At 35.8% G+C, this 22778-nt stretch overlaps 1 protein-coding gene across 1 annotated transcript; it reads right to left on the bottom strand.

The window, feature by feature from the left end:
• Nucleotides 1-2767: 2767 nt before the first annotated feature.
• LOC149215246 (TMV resistance protein N-like) lies at nt 2768-6981 on the bottom strand. The gene is made up of 3 exons (XM_089391052.1): nt 5490-6981; nt 5015-5371; nt 2768-4918 (listed from the first exon to the last, which is right to left on the bottom strand). Exons 1-3 carry the CDS (start codon nt 6666-6668, stop codon nt 2855-2857), a joined length of 3600 nt encoding a protein of 1199 aa, XP_089247178.1. The 5' UTR covers nt 6669-6981; the 3' UTR covers nt 2768-2854.
• Between the last annotated feature and the right edge of the window lie 15797 nt (nt 6982-22778).

A 22778-nucleotide genomic window follows, 5' to 3' on the forward strand; every position in this document is an offset into this window, starting at 1 on the left:
AAAACAAACCTATTTTAAAATAAATATTAAACCAACAACATCCCAAATTATCATAAAAATAATATTTCTCACTCCATTGTGTAATTACCATTAACAAATATGTGGCAGGTTAATAAATACAAAACCTCTGATATTAATAAAGAATTAATTAAAAACATTTAAAACATTTATAAATTATTAATAAATTATATTGTAAATAATAAAAAAATAATAAATGTTAAAGTAATGGATTATGATAATGTGAAGTCTCAATCATTTATTTCTTTTAGAAATAAGTAATTATACAAATTAAATAGTTGACTAATATAAATAACATTAAAATGCTTATCTTATATTACATTAATAAAGTAAAATAAAATATTTATAAAAAATAAACTAAAGCTTAATTTTATTTAATATTATTATTATTAGTAATTATAAAAATAATTAATATGCTAGTTTTATATATAATTTCTTTTATAAATAGGTAATTATATAAATTAAATAAATTACAAATATTAATAAGATTTAAATACTTATTTTGTATTATAAATAATAAAGATGATAACAAATATTAAATCAGTCTATACCCGGATGCGGGTGACTCTAACAGCATTCAATGATAGACTCCGCCAAACAGACATCTGGCCTGACGGATGGCAGGCGGAAGGTATGCAGGGTACGCGTCGTAGGATGGCGTATCAAGTTCAGGGCAGAGGAATTAAATCCTGAGCAGTCTCGAATTTGGTTTGAAATCAATGCAAGCATGGCTGCACTGCACACAATTTGGCTCATTGGCATGGATCCGCTCAACGCAGTTAATGACTCTGTTTATTATGAAGCAAAGCCGCTTCAGATCCCCTGTCTGGTCTTTCGTGTCTGGATGTTAGCTTGGCTCTGGAAACGCCCTGAATTTTTCAGCGCTCTTACTATTTCTGGTCTGCTCTGTTTCAATCGTTCTCCCAGTTCTTTTGCCTCTGTAATCATGCCTCGCAGCCGAGGAATCCCACGTCGAGGAAGTCATTCAGGGAACAGAGGTCGCCCTTCTCGACCTGCTCCTCAGAATGTTGCTCCCATTGCCTTAGCTCCTCCTTCATCTCCGCCTCTGGATCAAGATAGGTTTATCCCGAATAACTCATACCAGACCTCCAGGTTTACGTTCCAAATTCGGCGCAACAGGCCTATGGTGACAGTAAATTTTACCATATTTGTCTCAGAGGAGGAGAGCAACCAGCTCAGTTCGACTCCACCCGCCTCTTCACAATCTCAGGATGATAGTGTTCTGCTAGGGGACCTGACAGGGATAGTGTTTCATGCGGACCACATGCAAGAGGATGCCCCTGTTTCGGAAGCGCCTCAGCAGCCTGATCCAACTCAGAAAGATGCTTTAGTTTGCGGGCCATCTCAAAGAGCAGTTGGTATTTTACATTTGGTTACCAATCCTAATGGAGGTGAGCCGGTAATGGACGAAGACGGTCTCGTGACCTGGGTAGCTTCTACTAGCCAGGTAAATGAGGATACGCCAGCTTCACCAAGTCATGTAGATTAATCATAGCTACTTTCTGCCGGGTGGCCTTCTCGCTTATATGCTATGCAATTTTGGTCTTGTGACTTTGAGTCTGAACTTAGATGTTTATGTCTGGTTCACTCTCATGCTTCAGGCAGTGACAAAAGCCAATACAGGCTTTATTTTTTGTCTTAAAAATGGCTATGCTAGTTGCTACTTTGTTTTTGTGGTCAATGAAGGTTATGACAATGGTAGTCCTGGTAAATTTTGTCAGTATGTCAAGAACTAAAGTCAAATTTTTGAAGTCTGTACTGTAAATCTGGTTGAAGGCCTGAACTGTAATGTCCCTGAGTTTTTGGTTGAGGAATGGCCTCGGCCTCCTCTGAGGTCTTGACCTCATTGTATATATTTTTTCACCTTTTTTAATAGAATTAGTATTTACGGAGAAAAAAAAAATATTAAATCAGTGTATTGTGATAATGTGAAGTCTCATTTATTAATTTCTTTTATAAATAGGTAATCATATAAATTAAATCGATCACAAATATCAATAATATTAAAATACTTATCTTATATTATGTCTTATATTAAGAATTTTTATTATTGTTAACTATAAAATATTTAATATGCCTATATATATAATTATAATTTTTTTAATTATGAATACTTCATTTACTTTGGTGATTCTTAACTTGTGAATGGATTTTGTTAAAATATATAGACAAATATCATAGTTTGTTAATACTTCATACTCAAAAAATCATAAATCATGTTTTTATGGGTCTTTTAATTAATTAAATTAAAATTAAAATAGTAAAAAAACATAACTGCTTTTGAAATAATACTCATCTTTTTATTTCTAAATACTATTAAAAATATTTTAAAATTAAAATACTTACTATCTACTTCCTAATTACAATTAAAATACTTACTATCTACTTCCTAATTCAATTAAAATACTTACTATCTACTTCCTAATTATTAATTATATAGAAATTTAGAAAACTCTATTTGACAATAAACCCACCTATTAACATAATTACAGATAAAATAATATTACAAATATTTACCCATTTTAATAATTTGGAGAATTTAATGTAATAAAAATTTTCGTTCCATAACATAATATTATAAATATTTCACTATTTTAATCATTTGTAGAATTTAATGTAATAAAAAATTTCATTCCATTTTAATGAATAAAATATAGGAACATAACAATTTAAATCATTTCCCTGTTATACATGTAAGTTGCTTTTTGAGAAAAAAAATACTGGTTAAAACGTCTTCGGGATTCTATTCACATGGTGGATATGAAAGACAATGAAACAAAGGCGTTAAGTGTTTTTTCTCACTTTTGTACATGGATTAAATGTTGTAACGTGAAGCAATGAAATCCCTAATGGTACGATAATTTCCACGTACCTTTTCTCCGTATACAATGAATGTTGCAGTTGTGAAAAACAGTATTAGAACTAGTGCAAGCCCTAATTGAAACTGTTGTGGTGGCCCCAAATGAATGCTGTAACGTGAAGCAATGAAACCCGTAATGCCACGATAACCACGAAACACCAGTTCCCGATCCACAATGAAGTAAACCAGTCTAAGCGTTAGAAGGGTGTAATAAAGTCTCAATGGTGGAGACTCGAACTCTGCGTCAAGAAGGATAAAAAGTAGCATGGCATAAACGCCCATTATTAGGTACACGAAGAGGTACTTTATACTGTCCTTCCATTGGGGGGGTTTCTCGGACATCAATCGGTAGATTTGTTCTTGGAGGCCTACGCCTTCCATCAATTGTCGCTGCAGCTGCAGAAGTACCGGCTCATCCCATCGCAGTTTGGTACAGCCACGAACATCAAGAATCTCTAATGACCTCAAATCTTCCACACCTGTCAGCTCTTGTAACTCATAGCAGTTACAAAGATATAGCTTTCGGAGTGTTGTGAGCTGCCCTAGTCCTGGTATGCTATTGAGCTCATGACATCCCCCAAGTTGTAGAAGTATAAGATTTGTGAGCTGACCCAACCCTGGTATTTGCTTGAGCCTTTCACAACCAGAAACGCCTAACTGCTCCAAAGAAGTCAAATATTCCAGACCTGGCAGCTCTCGTATCTGACGGCACCACGCGAAATCTAGATATTTAAGCTTTGTGAGCTGCTGCAACATCGGTATGCCCCTGATATTCTCACATCGAGTCACCAGCAACACCTCCAAAGAAGTCAGATGTTCCACGCCTGGCAGCTCTTCTATCTCACGGCATTGCCGAACACGTAGTTCTCTAAGTCTTGTAATCTGCCCCAACCCTTGTATTACCTCTAGCTTCTCACATTTCTCAACAGTCAGACTCTCCAAAGATACTAACGCCTCAAGACCTCGGAGCTCCTTAACATTGACACAGCTCCTGATGTCCAGTTCAAGAAGTTTTAGCAGACCGGAAAGCCCTCCTATTTGCCTCAACATATAACAGCCTCTCAATTGCAGCCGTTGAAGGTTAGGGCAAATACCCTCTTCAAAAGATACCTCCCTTATTTCTGCCTCCGACAGCTCTATGCTCTCCAGCACAAACATGCATTTGTAATTGGAGGAGCTCAATCTATTCAACGCTCTTTCTCCTTCTAATGACAAGAGTGCTTCTATTTCTCCAACCCTTTTAAATGGAAGCTGGCGCAACGGACAATCTGATACTACTAAAGATTTTAGATTGTTCATCTCGACCAGATCTTGCGGTAGATATTCTATCCCACTATCCTTTATATCCATATGTGTCAACTGAGTGAGCAGACCAATGGAGTCGGGCAACGATTTCAGTTGCTGCGACGAAGAGACTGATAACATCTTCAAACACTTGAGCTTACCGATCGAAAAAGGCAGCTCTTCTGACAACTGGCTACTTAATTTTAGAACCTGCAAATTGCAGAGGTCTGAAATGATATTTGGGAATTCTTTTAAGTTCGTTCCCTCCAAATACAGTTCTGGCAAGGATCGTTGGTGTGCGACTTGCGGAGGCAAATCGATCACCTGCGTACAGGATGACAGATCCAAGTATTCCAGTAGTCTAATATCTCCAAGTGTTTCATTGGAGATTATCAAAGCCTGGCAACCCTTCAATGATAGATGTCTAAGTTGTCTTAAATTTCCAAATCTATCGGGAAGACTGCACAAAGAAGAAGCACCTTCCAAATCTATTCGCTGGAGGTTTGTTAGCTCGCCGAAGGACTTGGGCAGCGACACCAATCTAGAGAACCCTTTGAGGTCTAAGTATTTCAAAGACAGCAGAAAACAAAATTCGTCGGGCAATCTTTCTACTGTGACTGCTTCGGAGTGATTCCATAGGAAAATATTCTCGAGTGATCTCAGCTTCCCTATAGAGCTTGGAATCTCTGAAAGGGGAGAGCAGATATTTAACTCTCTCAGATCGAGGGGCAACGCCTGCAATGTTGACATTTCAACATAAGACTGTATCCTACAAAATAAGAAATTAAAGCATGAAATGAACAAATAATAAACGCGCACATATTTTCCTACCTGACATTGATTTGGCCATAGTTTACTCAATCTGCGTCCATCCACTTCTAGAACTCTTAACCTGGTTAACGAAATCCAATTTGGCAAGAAAGAGTGGGAACATTTATACCAGCGGAGCCATATAAGATGTAGTGGTCGCACTCTACTCAAAATGTCGTCCATATGATCTCCTTCAATTGCAAGGAGTTGCAATTTCCTCATTCCAGAAGAATGGAAATTATCGAATAGATACCTGACTTCTGAACTTTTGATCCGTGATATTTCTGGACTTGATGTATTTGAAAAGCAAAGTTGTTCATCCCCGAAAAAATCAACAGAGGAACGAACTATACTAACTCCACGAAATTCGTTTAGTACCTGTTTATTGATGAAAAATCTATAGTAAATCTCTCTATCTTTCTCTTCAATAAAGAACTATGAAATATTAAAATTCAATTAAATAGAAGATGAAGGTCTAGATTAGCTAAGTACTTACAGGTGATGATCGCTGCAACAAATCATCAGTGTTATTGTTTGTCCAAATACGACAGGGCTTTGATGGTTCCTTTGCAACATTTCTTCCCATATCCCTGATGTGATTGTGCATATTTATTCTTTTTTCACTATCGACTTCTAAAAGATACTTGTTTTGCAGGTTTTGAAGCCCCACCTGGCCCCATATTCTGATCGCCTTATCTCTATCTTCTCCGATGAAGAAACATGCAATATCTAAGAATATCACCTGATCTTCCTTTGTAAGCGAGTCGTAACTGATTCTGAGGCTTCCCTCTATCTCCATAGGCAGAGTGTGTTGAAGTCTATCCAATTGCTCTGTCCAGTATCTCTCATTTTGTCCACAAACAAGTGCCCCAATGACCTTTAATGATAATGGTAATCCATTGCACGCTCTGACAAACCGATCTACCAGATCTGCAAATTCTAGCTGTGGAAGTGGATGATGAAAGGCAGAGGAACAGAAGAGATGTTTGGATTGTGGAAAATTAAGCTCTTTTAAATTATAAAGGGACGACTCTAACTCTCCTGAGCTTGTGAGGACGTGTTTATCACGTGATGTAACCAAAATCAAGCTTTCAGGGGTAAGGTCTTTCTTAATTGATAGAAGCACTTCCAGCTGATGGGCATCACTTACATCGTCACAAACAATAAGAGCGTGACAAGATAAACGGTGAGGTTTAATCATGCCTATACCTTCTTCTATGCATTCTTTTCCAATATTTCCAAGCTTCAAGTCTTTAATGAGCTCATTTTGCATATAATTTAGAGAGTGTTTAGCGCAATTTTCTCTAACATCTTGCAAGAAGGAGGATTCAGTGTAATTTGACCTGCTGCTGTTGAAAATTTTTTTAGCCAGTGTAGTTTTTCCAATGCCACCAATCCCAGCAATCCCTATAACTTTGGGCTTCCCCTGCTCCTGCAACACCATCTTTTTGAGTTCTTCTATTTTTGGATCCAAACCAGTTGCATATTCAGCCACATACAAGGGTTGTTTTGGAACATTTTTCAAAACTTTTTGGAAGACAGCATCCAAGAGCTCGCCCTCGTCCCTAAATAATATTCGTTGATAAAGTAACATCACTAGTAAGAAACGCCTACTAATCATTCTAAGAAATTTAGAACTATACGGATTGAGATACAGAGATACAGAGTAGGACATACTTACCCATTAAAAGATTTCAGTTCGAAATCAATTAGATCAGCAACATCTGAAAGTGCAGCTCTCCAATTCTGAATAGTTTCTGATCTGTAGCGTGGCTCCTTTCCATCAGATGTTGTCTTCTTTTGGAGCTCCAGTAGGGCTTCAGCGTAAGCTCCTCGTTTCTCTGTATGGCGGACCACTGAAGGATCCACGTTGAAAAATATCGGAAGAATTGTAGCCCCCGAGTTTCTCATCATGACAAGCTCATCAAGGCACCAACTAGATTTCGCTTAAGTTGGAGAGAAAATTGCAATCTGGACATAGGCACCATGGATAGAAGGGAAGAAATTTTGCATCCCTCCTCCATTTCCTCCTTGTCCAAAAAAGCATTCAATCCATGATCACGAAGGCGTCTGTACAGATGGCTCGCAAAGGAGAGTTTAACATCAGGCCCCCGATGGTTTATAAACACATCGTAGGACCTAGATCTCCCGATGGTTTATAAACACATCGTAAGACCTAGATGTCCAGGAAGAAGAGAAGATGGTGGAGGAAGAAGCTTCAGCAGCAGAAGCAGTGATAGCGCAACTCGGGACGGTAGTGGCGTTTGCCATTGCCATTGGAATGTTGAGATTATATGCCCTGATACACAGAAACACTAATAAGGGAATCGTCCAATGGAGATTCGATACAGAGAAATGGAGCAAAGAAAATCAAGTTTTGATGGGAGGAAGCTACAAAAATCACGCATGAACGTTATAAAGATCCAGTCGAGGCGTTGATGTGATGTGTATGTGTTGGGGATTTTTTTTGAGAAAATCCAAAAAACAAACAATTCAAACACACAGAGGCAATGTTCTGTTTCCTTTACTCCATGATCTTTGCACACGGAAGCTATTTAAAAGAAATTATCTCAGAACAAACCATTACACAGCCATAACACATTTCTATTGATTAAAAACAAAAGACTGATACAAACTTCATCCTCTTTTACTGAGAGGGATTTACCAAAAACAACATTCAACCAAAACTCTGTTTTCACTTGAGAATTTACTGAGCTGCGTTTACTGCTGTAAAACCCCTTTTACATTCACTGCTGTGAAAAACACTTTACTGCTGTAAAACTAATTTACTCATACTACAAAAAAAAACTTACATATGAAACTCAAAACATTATATGTTTGCTTCACTCCCGGCACTGCTGTGTATTTTCACCATTACATTACAAACGGTCAACACCACAAAAACAAAACATTACAACATGCAAAGATGCATATTTTTGCACTGCTGTGCATACACCCTCTGGTTTCTTTTTCGCTGCCGCGAACACCACGTTTTTTTTCTTCCCATATACAACAAATACAACAGCAAGCATATATTTCACTTGGCTCGTAATAATAAAAACTTAATACAAAAAACTTTTTTTTACAACCGTGGGTATATGGTCAACGTTTTTTTTAAAAGAAATATAACACATATAATATATGCCCATACCTCCCGCATAAAGGAACATTAAAACTTCACCTACGCATATGACAATTTATTAAATGAAAGGTATGGTCAACGAAAACTTAGTTTTACTCCACGCAACATAGTTAATGTTTGCCGTATGCAGGTTTGAGCAATCAACGGACAAAAATGGTGGAGCAGATCGAACGACGGACGGAGATATCGGAAGGCCTCATGCTACAGAACTTTAGCTTCCGATAAATTACGTTGGCTGATGTCAGGCGACTGACACGCGTCGCCACCACATCGTATCGGAGTCAAAAATACGGAAACTGCCTTTTCGCAAAAGCGGTCCGATATCCCTCAAAGTGGTTTGTGGTTTTATTCTGGCGGTTTTGGGTGAGAACGTACAGCTGCGTTGAAATTACGACTTCAACACTCCCCTTTAATTTCAACTGCTGGGCATTCGGTCATACCCAAACACTTCCTCAAAAATTCAAAGCTTTTCTGATCCAATGGCTTTGTCAAGATGTCTGCTACCTGTTCTTGAGTCCTGCAATGTTCTAGGACAATTTCTCCATTGTTCACCAATTCTCTGATGTAGTGAAACCTTGTATCAATGTGTTTCGTTCTTTTATGAAACACTGAATTCTTTGAGAATGCAATAGCTGAGCTATTGTCACAAAAAATCACTGTCGCTTTTGCCTGCTCTTGGCCTAAGCTTCTCAACATTCTTCTCATCCACACTGCTTGACATGCTGCTGCTGTAGTTGCCACATATTCAGCCTCTGTTGTAGACAATGTTACAATGGACTGCTTCTTAGAAGCCCATGAAATGGCTCCTGAACCCATATGAAAAACATAACCGGAAGTGCTTTTCCGATCATCTACACTTCCAGCCCAATCACTGTCAGTGTATCCAACCAAATCTGAATGTTCTGAGACATTATATAAAATTCCAAACATTTTGGTACCTTTGACATACCTCAAAATTCTTTTTGCTACCTGCCAATGTGCCTCCTTTGGCCTCTCCATGAATCTGGAAATTAAACTAACAGCATGCATAATGTCAGGCCTAGTAGCTGTTAAATACATAAGGCTGCCAACAATACTCTTGTACAAACTAGGATCAAAATCCTTGCTGCTGTCCTCTCTGCTGAGTTTTAATCCCATTACTGTGGGAGTGATCGCTGCCTTGCATTCTTGCATGTTAAATCTGCTCAATACTTGATTTATATATCTTGCTTGTGAGATAAAAATTCCTTTTTCATTTTGATCTACTTCTATGCCTAAGAAGTATCTCAAGAAGCCCATGTCAGTCATTTCAAATTCCTCTTTCATGACTGATTTAAAATTCTTAATGAGCTGATCATCATTACCTGTGAAAATCACATCATCAACATACAAGACAACAATCAAGATTTTACCATATTTTTCTTTGATGTAGACGGTGGGTTCTCCTTCACACTTGTCGAATTCATTATCCAATAGATATGAATCTATCCTGCTGTACCATGCTCTTGGCGCTTGCTTCAGCCCATAGAGAGCCTTCTTCAATTTGCACACTTTGTGCTCTTCACCTTTCTTCTCATAGCCGAGAGGCTGTTCAATGTACACCTCTTCTTTTAACACTCCATTTAGGAACACTGACTTCACGTCCATTTGGTAGACTTTCCATTTGTTTTGTGCTGCTATGGACAGCACTGCTCTCACGGTTTCCATTCTTGCAACTGGTGCGAAAGTCTCCTCATAATCTCTCCCATACTGTTGCTTGTACCCTTTGACAACCAGCCTTGCCTTGTGCCTTTCTATTTTGCCTTCAGCATTGCTCTTGGTCTTGTAAACCCATTTCACTCAAATGACTTCTTTACCTTTTGGTAGCTCAACCAAATCCCATGTTTTGTTTCTCTCTATGGCATTCATCTCCTCATCCATAGCTTCTATCCATTTCCTATCTTTAATTGCATCCTCGAAATGAATAGGATCATCAACATGACAATACAAGGCAAATAAGGAATTCATTCCTTCATCATAAATGCCATTTAGATTTCTAAATTTCTTACCTCTTTCACTTGGTGTGCAAGTGCTTGAAGATGCACTTGAATTTCCTCCTTGTGGTGTGCTTGGAGAAGCACTCTCATTTATCCTCAATGGTGTCCCTTGTTGTCCTTGTGTTGGCGCTGGTGTTTGGGGATGCATTTCAGCCACTTCCTCTTCATCTTCATCATGAGACAAACAGTTCTTGACATTCATTGTTTTCTCTATGCTTCCATCCCAAGCTTCCTCCTCAATGAATTGAACATCTCTGCTGACAAAAAACTTCTTGGTGGATGGGATATACAGCCTGTAGGCTTTGGATTCCTCACTGTATCCAATGAAGAGACATTTCTCCCCTTTGCTGTCCAACTTCCTCCTCAGCTGATCTGGTATGTGTGCATAGGCCACACATCCAAAAACTCTCATGTGAGTGACTCCTTGGCTTCTCCCACTCCATGCTTCTTCTGGCACTTTGTTCATCACTGCTTTTGTAGGACACCTGTTCAAAATACACACTGCACAATTTACAGCTTCAGCCCAATAATCATTTGGCAAATGCTTTGCCTTCAGCATGCTCCTCGCCATATCCATGATGGTCCTGTTCTTCCTTTCAGCAACTCCATTTTGCTGTGGGGTGTACCTTGCTGTAAACTGTTTGTGAATTCCATTTTCTCTACAAAATCTTAGGGAATTCCTTGGAGATATACTCACCTCCTCTATCAGTTCTCAAAACTTTAATGTGCAGCCCGCTTTGGTTTTCCACAAATGCCTTGAAGTTTTGGAATTTCTCAAACACTTCACTTTTGTTTTTAAGGAAATATATCCAAGTCTTTCTTGTAAAGTCATCAATGAATGTTAGGAAATATTGGCTGCCTGCTAATGATGGAGCTTGCATTGGTCCACATAATTCTGAGTGGATGATCTCTAAGGGTGCCTTTGCCCTTATGCTTTTACCTGATGGAAAACTTTCTCTGTGTTGTTTTCCCAAAATGCAGCCTTCACATAGGTTGTCCGGTTTCTCTATCAATGGTAATCTTCTTACCATTCCTTTCCTACTCAACAAATTTAGACCTCCAAAATTGAGATGACCAAATCTCAAGTGCCACAACCAATTTTCATCCTTTGGCACGCTTTGGAAGACCTCTTGGGTAACTGGTGCAATTTCTCCTTTGTTTTTCAAATCTGCCCTGATCCTGAGAGGGAACATCCTGTTCCTCGTCATCTTTACTTCAGCAATGCATCGTTTGCTGGGTGCTATATCCATGATGGTGCACACATCATTTCTAAAGAAAACATTGTACCCCTTATGGACAAGCTGTCCAATACTCAAGAGGTTACATCTCATTCCAGGGACATAGTAGACATCTGCTATGGTTTTCCTTTCTCCTTGCTTTGTAAATATTTTTACCTCTCCTTTTCCCATAACAGAGATTTTACTATCAGTTCCTAGTGTGACTTCTGATTTCACATTTTTATCTAGGGCAGAAAAGAAGGCTATGTTTCCGGTCATATGATTGCTGCAACCTGAGTCTAAAAACCAAATTTCCTCACTGTTTGTTTCAGCCATGTTACAGGCTAACAACACACTATTTTGACGACTGTTTTCTCTTGTAACATTTGCATTTTGTCTACTGTTCATATCATGTTGTTTCTTTCTACAATCACTTGCATAATGTCCATACTTTTTGCAATAATAGCATTGAACATTAGATTTATCATACCTTTGTCCTTGAGCATGATGTTGTCCTCCTTGTTGGCTGCTGCCTTGGCCTTGGTTCTGATTTGGATTGCTGCCTCTTCCTTGTGCATTTGCTGGGCTGTTCCTTCCACCTCTGTTCTGGCTTCTGCCTCTTCCTCTTTTGTTTCCTCTTCCTTGACCTCTTCCTCTTCCAAAGGACATCTGGGTCTTGAAGGCTTCCTCAAGAGATGAGTTTTCATTCCCACTCAACCTCTGCTAATGTGTTATCAGTGATGCATGTAGCTCATCAACTGAATAGTTTGAGAGATCCTTTGTCTCTTCAATGGTGGTGACTATGGCATCAAACCTTGAGGGTAAGACCCTCAATATTTTCTCCACAATCCTTCTATCTTCAATGGTTTCTCCATGAGTTCTCATTTGTGTGATTACACCAATCACATGAGTGAAGAATGAGTCAATTTTATCTGACTCCTTCATGCACAGATTCTCAAAATCTTTTCTCAGCAATTGTAGTTTTGCTGTCTTCACTCTCTCCATGCCTTGATAGGCTGTCTTGAGGGTTTTCCATGCTTCATTTTCTGTCTTAGCTGCTGCTAACCTTGGAAACACACTCTGGTCTACTGCTAGATACAACAACATACGGGCTTTTGAATCCTTCTTCCTATTGCTCTTCAGCTGATCTCTCTCTCCCTGAGTTAATGCATTGAACTCATTTTCATCTGCTGGTTCTTCAAACCCAGATTCAACTATTTCCCATAAATCTTGAGAGGCAAACAGGGCTGTCATGGTTATTGCCCAATAGTCATAGTTTTTCCCATTAAACTATGGGAGCTGGGTGTTAAACATACGCATACTAGTGCTTGTGCTGGCCATTCCTTGCATTCTGATCTATGCCTCTAAATCCTTCACTGTGTGTTTAAAACAACTGACTGTTTCTTCAGCAACACAAAAAAAACTTTGTGAAATACCTGAGTATTTTCCTGAATGAGCCTTCACTCTCCTTGAGAAGTTTTACTGCTGCAACAAGCTCCTCCCTTCAGCTTCTTTGTCACCTTCAAAGAGCCTAAGCCTACTCTGATACCACTGTTGGGGATTTTTTTTGAGAAAATCCCAAAAACAAACAATTCAAACACACAGAGGCAATGCTCTGTTTCCTTTACTCCAGGATCTTTGCACAGGGAAGCTATTTAAAAGAAATTATCTCAGAACAAACCATTACATAGCCATAACACATTTCTATTGATTAAAAACAAAAGACTGATACAAACTTCATCCTATTTTACTGAGAGGGATTTACCAAAAACAACATTCAACCAAAACTCTGTTTTCACTTGAGAATTTACTGAGCTGGGTTTACTGCTGTAAAACCCCTTTTACATTCACTGCTGTGAAAAACACTTTACTGCTGTAAAACTAATTTACTCATACTGCAAAAAAAAACTTACATATGAAACTCAAAACATTATATGTTTGCTTCACTCCCCGCACTGCTGTGCATTTTCACCATTACATTACAAACGGTCAACACCACAAAAACAAAACATTACAACATGCAAAGATGCATATTTTTGCACTGTTGTGCATACACCCTCTGGTTTCTTTTTCGCTGCCGCGAAAACCACGTTTTTTTTCTTCCCATATACAACAAATACAACAGCGAGCATATATTTCACTTGGCTCGTAATAATAAAAACTTAATACAAAAAACTTTTTTTTACAACCGTGGGTATATGGTCAACGTTTTTTTTTTTTAAAAGAAATATAACACATATAATATATGCCCATACCTCCCGCATAAAGGAACATTAAAACTTCACCTACGCATATGACAGTTTATTAAATGAAAGGTATGGTCAACGGAAACTTAGTTTTACTCCACGCAACATAGTTAATGTTTGCCGTATGCAGGTTTGAGCAATCAACAGACAAAAATGGTGGAGCAGATCGAACGACGGACGGAGATATCGGAAGGCCTCATGCTACAGAACTTTAGCTTCCGATAAATTACGTTGGCTGATGTCAGGCGAGTGACACGCGGCGCCACCACATCGTATCGGAGTCAAAAATACGGAAACTGCCTTTTCGCAAAAGCGGTCCGATATCCCTCAAAGTGGTTTGTGGTTTTATTCTGGCGGTTTTGGGTGAGAAAGTACAACTGCGTTGAAATTACGACTTCAACAGTATGCAACGGAAGCTCTATTATTTGATTATTGGAACGTCAAAATGTTTTAATTCAGGGTTTCAGAGAATCGCTAAGTGACTTAGTTGGAATTTAGAAAATTTCATTGTAATGTATAGAAAGATTTTTCAGAACGATAAAATAATTAAAATATTTTGAAAGATTGCTGATTGAGAAAGACAGAAGGTAGAAAAAGATTCATGGTAATGCGGTCTGCGGTGAAATGAGCTTCAAATAAGCCGATTTCGTCCTTCCACCAAGGTAACGCCATGATTTTCCAAACGATAAAAGAATTAAAATATTTTGAATGATTGTTGATTGAGAACAGCTGAGGTTACACAAAGATTCATGATTCATGAGAAGGTTGTCTGCGGTGAACGAAGCTTCCAGGAAGCTGATTTCGCCATTCCACTCGCGTAACAATGTCATAAAAAGTTAAAAATATTTTGAATTATTGGTGATTGAGAATGACGGAGGGTACATAAAGACTCATGAGAATGCGGTCTGCGTTGAACGAAACTTTCAGGAAGCCGATTTCGCCATTCCACTCAAGTATCAATGTGATTTTCCAAACGATTAAAAAAAATTAAAATATTTTGAATGTTTGGTGATTGACAACGACTGGAGGGTGCAGAAAGTTAGTGAGAATGCGGTCTGCAGTGAACTAAGCTTCCAGAAAGCTGATTTTGCCATTTCACTCACTTAACAATGTGATTGGAAGCCGATTTCGCCATTCCACTCACTTAACAATGTGATTTTCCAAAGGATAGACATTATAAACGTTTTTAACTTGCAAGAGCACAAGCCAGAAGATATTGAGAAGCCCATTTGTATTTTTTGAGTCAATTGACAGGGAATATAATAGGAAATAGATGGTCTAGTTTGTTCATGCTTGACCTCTTTAAAATATATACAAATATAAAATATTTAAATAAATAGAGTAACCAACAAAAAGATGTTATTTACATAATTTTATAGATATTAGATAATTATCATTATGTTATATAAGAAATATTTACGCCGTAAGGCGTTTCCATTTAAAATGTGTTTCCATTTAAAATGAACTCTCCTGTAATCCTTGTTGTCTGGTTACGTACCATTAGATTTAGTGTTAGACGATTAAAAAATTTGCTGTCGTTGATCTCATAACTGACTCTGGCCACTCAATAACTGACTTATCTCATAACTGACTCTTGCGGCTCAACTGACTGGCTTATTAATTTTTCAGTTCGCGCAGAGGTCTCTCCACAATGTGTTGAAGGCATATGCAGTGTATGACAGTGAGGTGGGGTATACGCAGGCGATGAGTTTCATAGCAGGCGTGCTTCTGCTGTACATGTCTGAGGAGAATGCGTTTTGGGTGATGGTTGTGCTGCTCAAAGGCGGAGCGAATACTCCATTGAGAGGGCTATACCTGGACGATCTACCTCTACTCAACAAATGCCTATTTGACTTTGATACACTTGTGAAGGAGCAACTACCAGAGTTAGGGAAACATTTTGAGGAGCAAATGATCATGCCATCTATGTTTGCAAGCAGCTGGTTCTTGACAGTTTTCTCTACAGATTTGCCGTTTCCACATATGGGAAAGGGACATTCCAGTCCTTTACTATACATCTCTAACAATTTTTAAGTGTATTTTGTCATGTAGTTTTCAGACCAGGATTTTGAACCGTACATTACAATCAATTAATTTCTAAGTGTATTTTGTCATGTAGTTTTCATACCAAGATTTTGAACCGTACATTACAATGAATCAAAATAGTTGAATTTTATCATTAGTATCAGAAAAAGCAGTGATGTTCCTGTAATATCAAAGTTGCAATGTATATAATATCAACAAAGGCAATATGCATATATATATATAAAACAATCTAACCAGAAAGCATAGAAATTCATGGGTTCCTCTGTCATACACGATAATTTAGTGGAGGAACAACCAAAGGAAGACACAGTCCAAATTATTTACACAATCAGTATGATCTTAGTTCAAAATCAGACAAAAAATTATGCCAAACCCTCACAAAAACCTCGCTCTACAGCCTGAAAGGGCAGAATGTGAGCAAGCACCTGAAATGGTGAAAGACATAGAAGACCAGATTCCCAAGTTATTCCTCAGGCAACCCCGTTCTTGTGGCTAAAATTAGCCTTCACAGCAGACGGCCTGACACCCTGCAGATCAACCAAGAGAAGAAATAAGGAATCTATTGTAAAACCCTAATCGGAGAACAAATCGAATTCTTGCAATTGTCAGTCATCACTTGCCAGGGTTTACGCTCCACATTAGATCAGAAATTTTCCTGTAGGGTCTTCGGATTCAGCAGGGAAGTCGTCTGCGTGATGGATTCAGGCAACCTGGGAGGAACCCTACGCATCACAGTAAATTTAACTCAGATTAGACATGGGAAATTGAGCTAAAATCTAAATTAATCATCTCAGGGCATGATAAAGGCTATACCTGTTGGGCAACTGTGTGAATGAGGGAAGCCATCACTACTGTCTGCGAAGGGTGTCGAGAAGGTAATCTCGTAATCTCCACAACATGAGATAAACAGGTAGGGGATACCCTGTGTAAGGAGACATTGAAACCCTGTACATAAAAGAAGTAATGAATAGTACCCTGCAGCATGAGAGAAATACTGTTTCTAGTAATCAGAATGTCTGTAGCAAGAATTTACCTGTGTTTGAAGCCACCAGCAGGCGAGAGTTGGGTTATCGAATTTGCAGAGCTCGGCACCGCGGAGTCCAGACGCAAATGAACTGCTAGTGAAGCGAAGGGGGTAGGGTTTCGTTACCCTAACAAACTCTCGGCAGCCCATGACCGTGCGATGTTCAGCTCGGTGATCCAACGGTTATAGTGAACCCTTGACCATGCAACTGACACCTGGCGAGTGAGGACCCTGATTCGAGAAGGTTCTGTGTAAGCTGGGTGCAGGGTTACCGTCAATGGTAGGTTAAGGCACCGGGAGGATGGTTAAATTAAATAATAACAATACCAAAATAACATACATTACCCTGCTTTAAATTAATTCCAAACACTATGGGTCGACCTTACAAATTACAAAACTTAGTAAGATAAATAAATTGGTTTCGGTATCCAAAAACGTGACTAGGGTCCACTTGTGTGGTAAAATTCTTGACTTATTTAATTTCATGTCTTAAAAGAAAATTTGATTATGAGTAAACCGCTGCGATAATCGTGAATGAGTTCATAGATATGAAATTTATATTTTTTTTTTGTATGGAGTGTAATTAGTAAGAGTTTTTACATGTGTATATATTTTTTTGGTTTTTATTTAACTTTTTCATTTTTACTTTTTCTACCTCTTTACTGTTGCCATATATTTCTGGACAATTATATGCAAATTTTTATGTTAAATGGTGCATAATTAAGCAGTTTTTTATTTTTTTAATTCAATATCAAATAAACAATATTATATTTAAAATATATATAGTGTAACAATTATATTAAAATATATTAAAACAATTTTATATTAAATATTAATGAAATTTAAAATATATTCAAATGCAATTCTCATTAATTGATTTTTTTTGTTTCAGTTTTTTTTCCATATTAAATATTAAAGATAATTATATTTGTTATATATATATTTTTTATTAAATATTAAAGATAATTATATTTATTATATATTTTTGTTTCTTTCATATTAAATGTAAAGATAATTATATTTTTTATATTTGTGTTGAAATATTAAAAATTAAACATTGTTTTTTTATTTTTATATGCATAAGTAAATAATCCTTTAATAAAAACAATAAATTGAATCTTTTTATTGTTATATTATTAATATTTCACTGGTTTGTAAATTTGTTTATTAAAAAAATTATAATTGGATGCATATTTTATTTTTATTTTAATATTTATGTTATATAAATTGAATTTTATAATAAAAATTTTGAAAATATGAATTTATGTAATTTTGGAAATTTTATGTGAATGGATTTTTTTTAAAGATTAATTATAAGTTTAGTGTTTTAATCTATAATGTATAATCACATTTTTTTGCAAGTTTTAAGTTGTTTTTATGTTGAATTATAAAATAAAAATTAAGAATTTAGATAAAGAATCTTTGGAATTTTTTTTATGAAGTGGAATTCCCTTAAGAATTTAATGTATGTTTAATGTTTCAATATAAAATATATGATGTCACTTTCTTTAGGTTTTAAGTTGTTTTTATTTATATTGAATTATAAAATAAAATTTTTGAGAATATGAATTTATATAAAAAAACTTTGGAAAATTTATATGAAGTGGAATTTCCTTGAGGATTTATTGTATGTTTAATGTTTGAATCTATAATACATGATCTCACTTTCTTGAATTTTTAAGTTGTTTTTTTATTAGTATTTTTAATGTTTATATATGTCACCCATATCTTATGGGTTGTTTAGGTTAGCAGAGAGACAAATATGAGCAGAGGTGCAGAATTGTGCAAACAATATGAGCAAAACTAAATTGTGCAAACAATATGAGTAGAACTATGCAAGCAATGGAAGAATGTTGAGTAAACCGAATTGTGCAAACAATATGAGTAGAACTGTGCAAGCAAATCGAAGAATGTTGAGTAATGTGTTACATACAATATGAGTAGAACTGTGAAAGCAATGGAAGAATGTTGAGTAATGTGTTAGATGCCCTCCTCCCTAATGTAGAGAATTTATAGTATATCTATATTCAAAGGGAAATTAGATTGGTCCATTTCATAACAATGGAAGAATTTTGAGTAATGTGTTAGATGCCTCCCTCCCTAATGTAGAGAATTTGTAGTATATCTATCTTCAAGGGGAAACTAGATTGGTCCATTTCATAAATATCAGCCGAACTTCCTAGGTTAACTATGCCCAATTTTTACTACATTCTCAAGGATATTGTATTTGAAGTTGCAACGAAGAAAGAAGGATTAACTTGCTCCATTCACTTTCAACACACATATTTGGCTTCTCTTCTTGGAGATTGGTAAACTGTGTATAAATGGAGACGTGTATAAATGGAAACAATATGAGCAATATTGAGTAATGTGTTAGATGCCCTCCTACCTAATGTAGAGAATTTATAGTATATCTCTCTTCAAGGGGAAATTACAATGATCCATTTCATAGATATCAGCCGAACTTCCTAGGTTACCTATGCTCAATTTTTACTACACTCTCAAGGATATTGTATTTGAAGTTGCAAAGAAGAAAGAAGGATTAACTTGCTACATTCACTTTTGACACACATATTTGGCTTCTCTGCTTGGAGATTGGTAAACTATGTATAAATGGAGACGTGTATAAATGGAAACAATATGAGCAGAACTATGCAAGCATACTACACTCTCAAGGATATTGTATTTGAAGTTGCAAAGAAGAAAGAAGGATTAACTTGCTCCATTCACTTTCGACACACATATTTGGCTTCTTTGCTTGGAGATTGGTAAACTGTGTATAAATGGAGACGTGTATAAATGGAAACAAGGAGATTGGTACACTGTGTATAAATGGAGACGTGTATAAATGGAAACAATATGAGAAGAATTGTGCAAGCAATGGAAGAATGTTGAGTAATGTGCCCTCCTGCCTAATGTAGAGAACTTATGGTATATCTATCTTCAGGGGAAATATTACATTGATCCATTTCATAAATATCAGCCAAACTTCCTAGGTTACCTATGCCCAATTTTTACTACACTCTCAAGGATATTGTATTTGAAGTTGCAAAGAAGAAAGAAGGATTACCTTGCTCCATTCGCTTTCGACACACATAGGCCCAATTTTTACTACACTCTCAAGGATATTGTATTTGAAGTTGCAAAGAAGAAAGAAGGATTAACTTGCTCCATTCACTTTCGACACACATATTTGGCTTCTCTGCTTGGAGATTGGTGAATGTTTTAGGCAAACTGTGTATAAATGGAGACATGTATAAATGGAAACGCCTCTAGAGATTACTCACAAAGAAATTTGATCTAGAACCATTATGAAAGACAAAAGAAGACTATGAAAGACAAAGGAGGTCTGGTCTGGGATGCAATTATCAATGAAAATAAACTCTTAGAATTGTCAATGAAAATAAACTCTTAGATTGAGCACTTAGGAAGAAAGTTGCCCGTGCCTCTTTTTTTAGTAGATTGTTTGATTGTATTACATTTAACATTAACATTTATTTTTCACTTAAATTCGGCTATAGTTAGATCATGTAACATATCACATCCTTTTTCATCTATGCTCTTCTTCCATATGCGCTACTTTGCAACATCTGGTGCAAATGCTAGTTTTATATTCTTATACAAAAATATATATAATTACATATACATGGCTAAATAATATATTTTAACAATCATTATTAAATATAAAAATGTTTCTATATTTCTTAGATAGGTTTATATATATGAATTTTAGATGGAAAGATGTTTCTTGATTTTTTTTTAATTGAAAGCTTGGATGGATTCTCAAGGGAGTATGCTAAGCATATGCTTTTTCTTAATTCTTAACGCTAATCAATGGTTGTAGTGTATTACAAAGTTTGTTAGATTCCATTGACTTTTAATAAATTTAAAACATTATATTTGTGAGAGGTGGCTCCCCACCCCACAATTTACTCGGGATTTGAGATTATTCCAATTCTAATAAATTTTTCATTAGATCATTATTATTTATAACAATAATTTATATATATGTAAAATTGTTTTAGCAAAATGGTCCATTACTTTTAATAAATTAAAAATTTAAATTACCCCCTAGCTCCCCGCATACCAATTTCATAGTGATTTGAGAATGGTCCATTAGTTTTAATAAATTTAAAAAATTAGATTAGTAGTTCCTGACCCACCACCGATTTCCTAGGGATTTGACATTATTCCAATTTTAATAAGTTCCTCCATGTTGAGATTATTACAATTCTAATAAGTTCCTCACTATTATTTATAACTTTCATTTATATATAAGCAAATTTTATTTAGCAAAATGGTCAATTATTTTTAATATTTTTAAAAAATTAGATTCGTGCTCCCTACCGACCAATTTCCTAGGAATTTGAAACTATTCCAATTCTAATAAGTTCCTCCATGTTTAGATTATTGCAATTCTAATAAGTTCCTCATTATTTTTTATAACATTCATTTATACATAGGCAAATTTTATTTAGCAAAATGGTCCATTACTTTTAATTAATCTAAAAAGGTTCTTGCAATGTGGCTTCCCACCCACCAATTCCTTATGGATTTGAAATTAATCCAATTCTTATAAGTTACTGCATGATAACTTCCTCATTAATACTTATAACATTTATTTATATATAAATAAATATATAACAAGGTATTTTCCTACGTCTTAACTATGGTGCAAATAAATTTCATCCATTCTACTTTTAAGATGTCCCTCAATGAGTTCGAAGATCATTTTTTCTACTCCAAGTTGTGAATGCTCTGCCTTCTTTGACTAATAAGAAAGTTTTCCATACCATATACAACAAGGTATTTTCCTATAATTGTGGCAACAACTTACCTCCCTATCTCATTTACCGATATCTGAACATATATATATATATATATATATATATATATATGTGTGTGTGTGTGTGTGTATGTGTGTGTGTGTGTGTGTGTGTGTGTATTCTGCCACAGCAGTCTGAGGCAAATTTAAGAGGGCATATATGAACTTTAGATGGGAAGAGGTAGCAAATTTAAGGTGGGCATATATGAAATTTAGATGGAAAGAGTTTTGTTTATTTTATTTTTTTTAATTGGGGGCCTAGATTGATTTTTACGTAATACGCTGAGCATATGCTTCTTCTTAATGCTTAACAATTTTCTTAGTGTATTACAGAGTTTGTTAGATTGCATTGACTTTTAATAAATTTAATAAATTATATTTGTGCTACATGGCTCCCCACCCACCAATTTCCTAAGGATTTGTGATTATTCCAATTCTAATAAGTTCATCCATGATGAGATTATTTCAATTCTAATAAGTTCCTCCATGTTAAGATTATCTCAATTCTAATAAGTCCTCATTATTATTTATAACATTCATTTATATATAAGGAAATTTTATTTAGCAAAATGGTTAAAAAAATTAGATCCCCACTCACCAATTTCATAGGGATTTCAGATTATTCGAATTCTAATAAGTTCATCCGTGTTGGTATTATTCCAATTTTAATAAGTTCCTCATTATTATTTATAACATTCATTTATATTTAAGAAAATTTTATTTAGAAAAATGGTCCATTACTTTTAATATATTAAAAAAAATAGATTCGTGCCACCTAGCTTTCCACCCACCAATTTTCTAGGGATTTGAGATTATTCCAAGTTCCTCCATGTTGAGATTATTGCAATTCTAATAAGTTCCTAATTATTATTTATAGCATTCATTTATATATAATGAAATTTTATTTAGAAAAATGGTCTATTACTTTTAACAAATTTAAAAAATTAAATTCATTAAAAGTGGCTCCCCACCCACCAATTTCCTATGGGTTCTAGATTATTCCAATTCTATAAGTTCCTACACGATAACTTCCTCATTATTATTTATAACATTTATTTATATATAAACAAATATATAACAAGGTATTTTGCTATGTTTTCACTATGGTGAAAATAAATTCTGTCCATTTTAGTGTTAAGATGTCCCTCAACATGTTCGAAGATCATATTGCTTACTCCAATATTCGTCACATGCTGGAATAATGTGGACTACAAGTTTTGAATGCTAGGTCTTCTTTGACTAATAACAAAGTTTTCCAAACAATAGATAA

This window comes from Pinus tabuliformis, chromosome 1_1 (assembly GCF_031772625.1).
Source record: "Pinus tabuliformis cultivar Carrire ecotype Pingquan chromosome 1_1, CPIR1, whole genome shotgun sequence".
NCBI lineage: Eukaryota > Viridiplantae > Streptophyta > Pinopsida > Pinales > Pinaceae > Pinus > Pinus tabuliformis.

Coding starts and splice junctions, on each gene's coding strand:
- LOC149215246 (XM_089391052.1), bottom strand. CDS start 6,668: ATGTCCTACTCTGTATCTCTGTATCTCAATCCGTATAGTTCTAAATTT. Junction 5,372..5,489: donor TGTTGCAGCGATCATCACCT/GTAAGTACTTAG, acceptor ATCAATAAACAG/GTACTAAACGAATTTCGTGG. Junction 4,919..5,014: donor TATGGCCAAATCAATGTCAG/GTAGGAAAATAT, acceptor TCAACATTGCAG/GCGTTGCCCCTCGATCTGAG.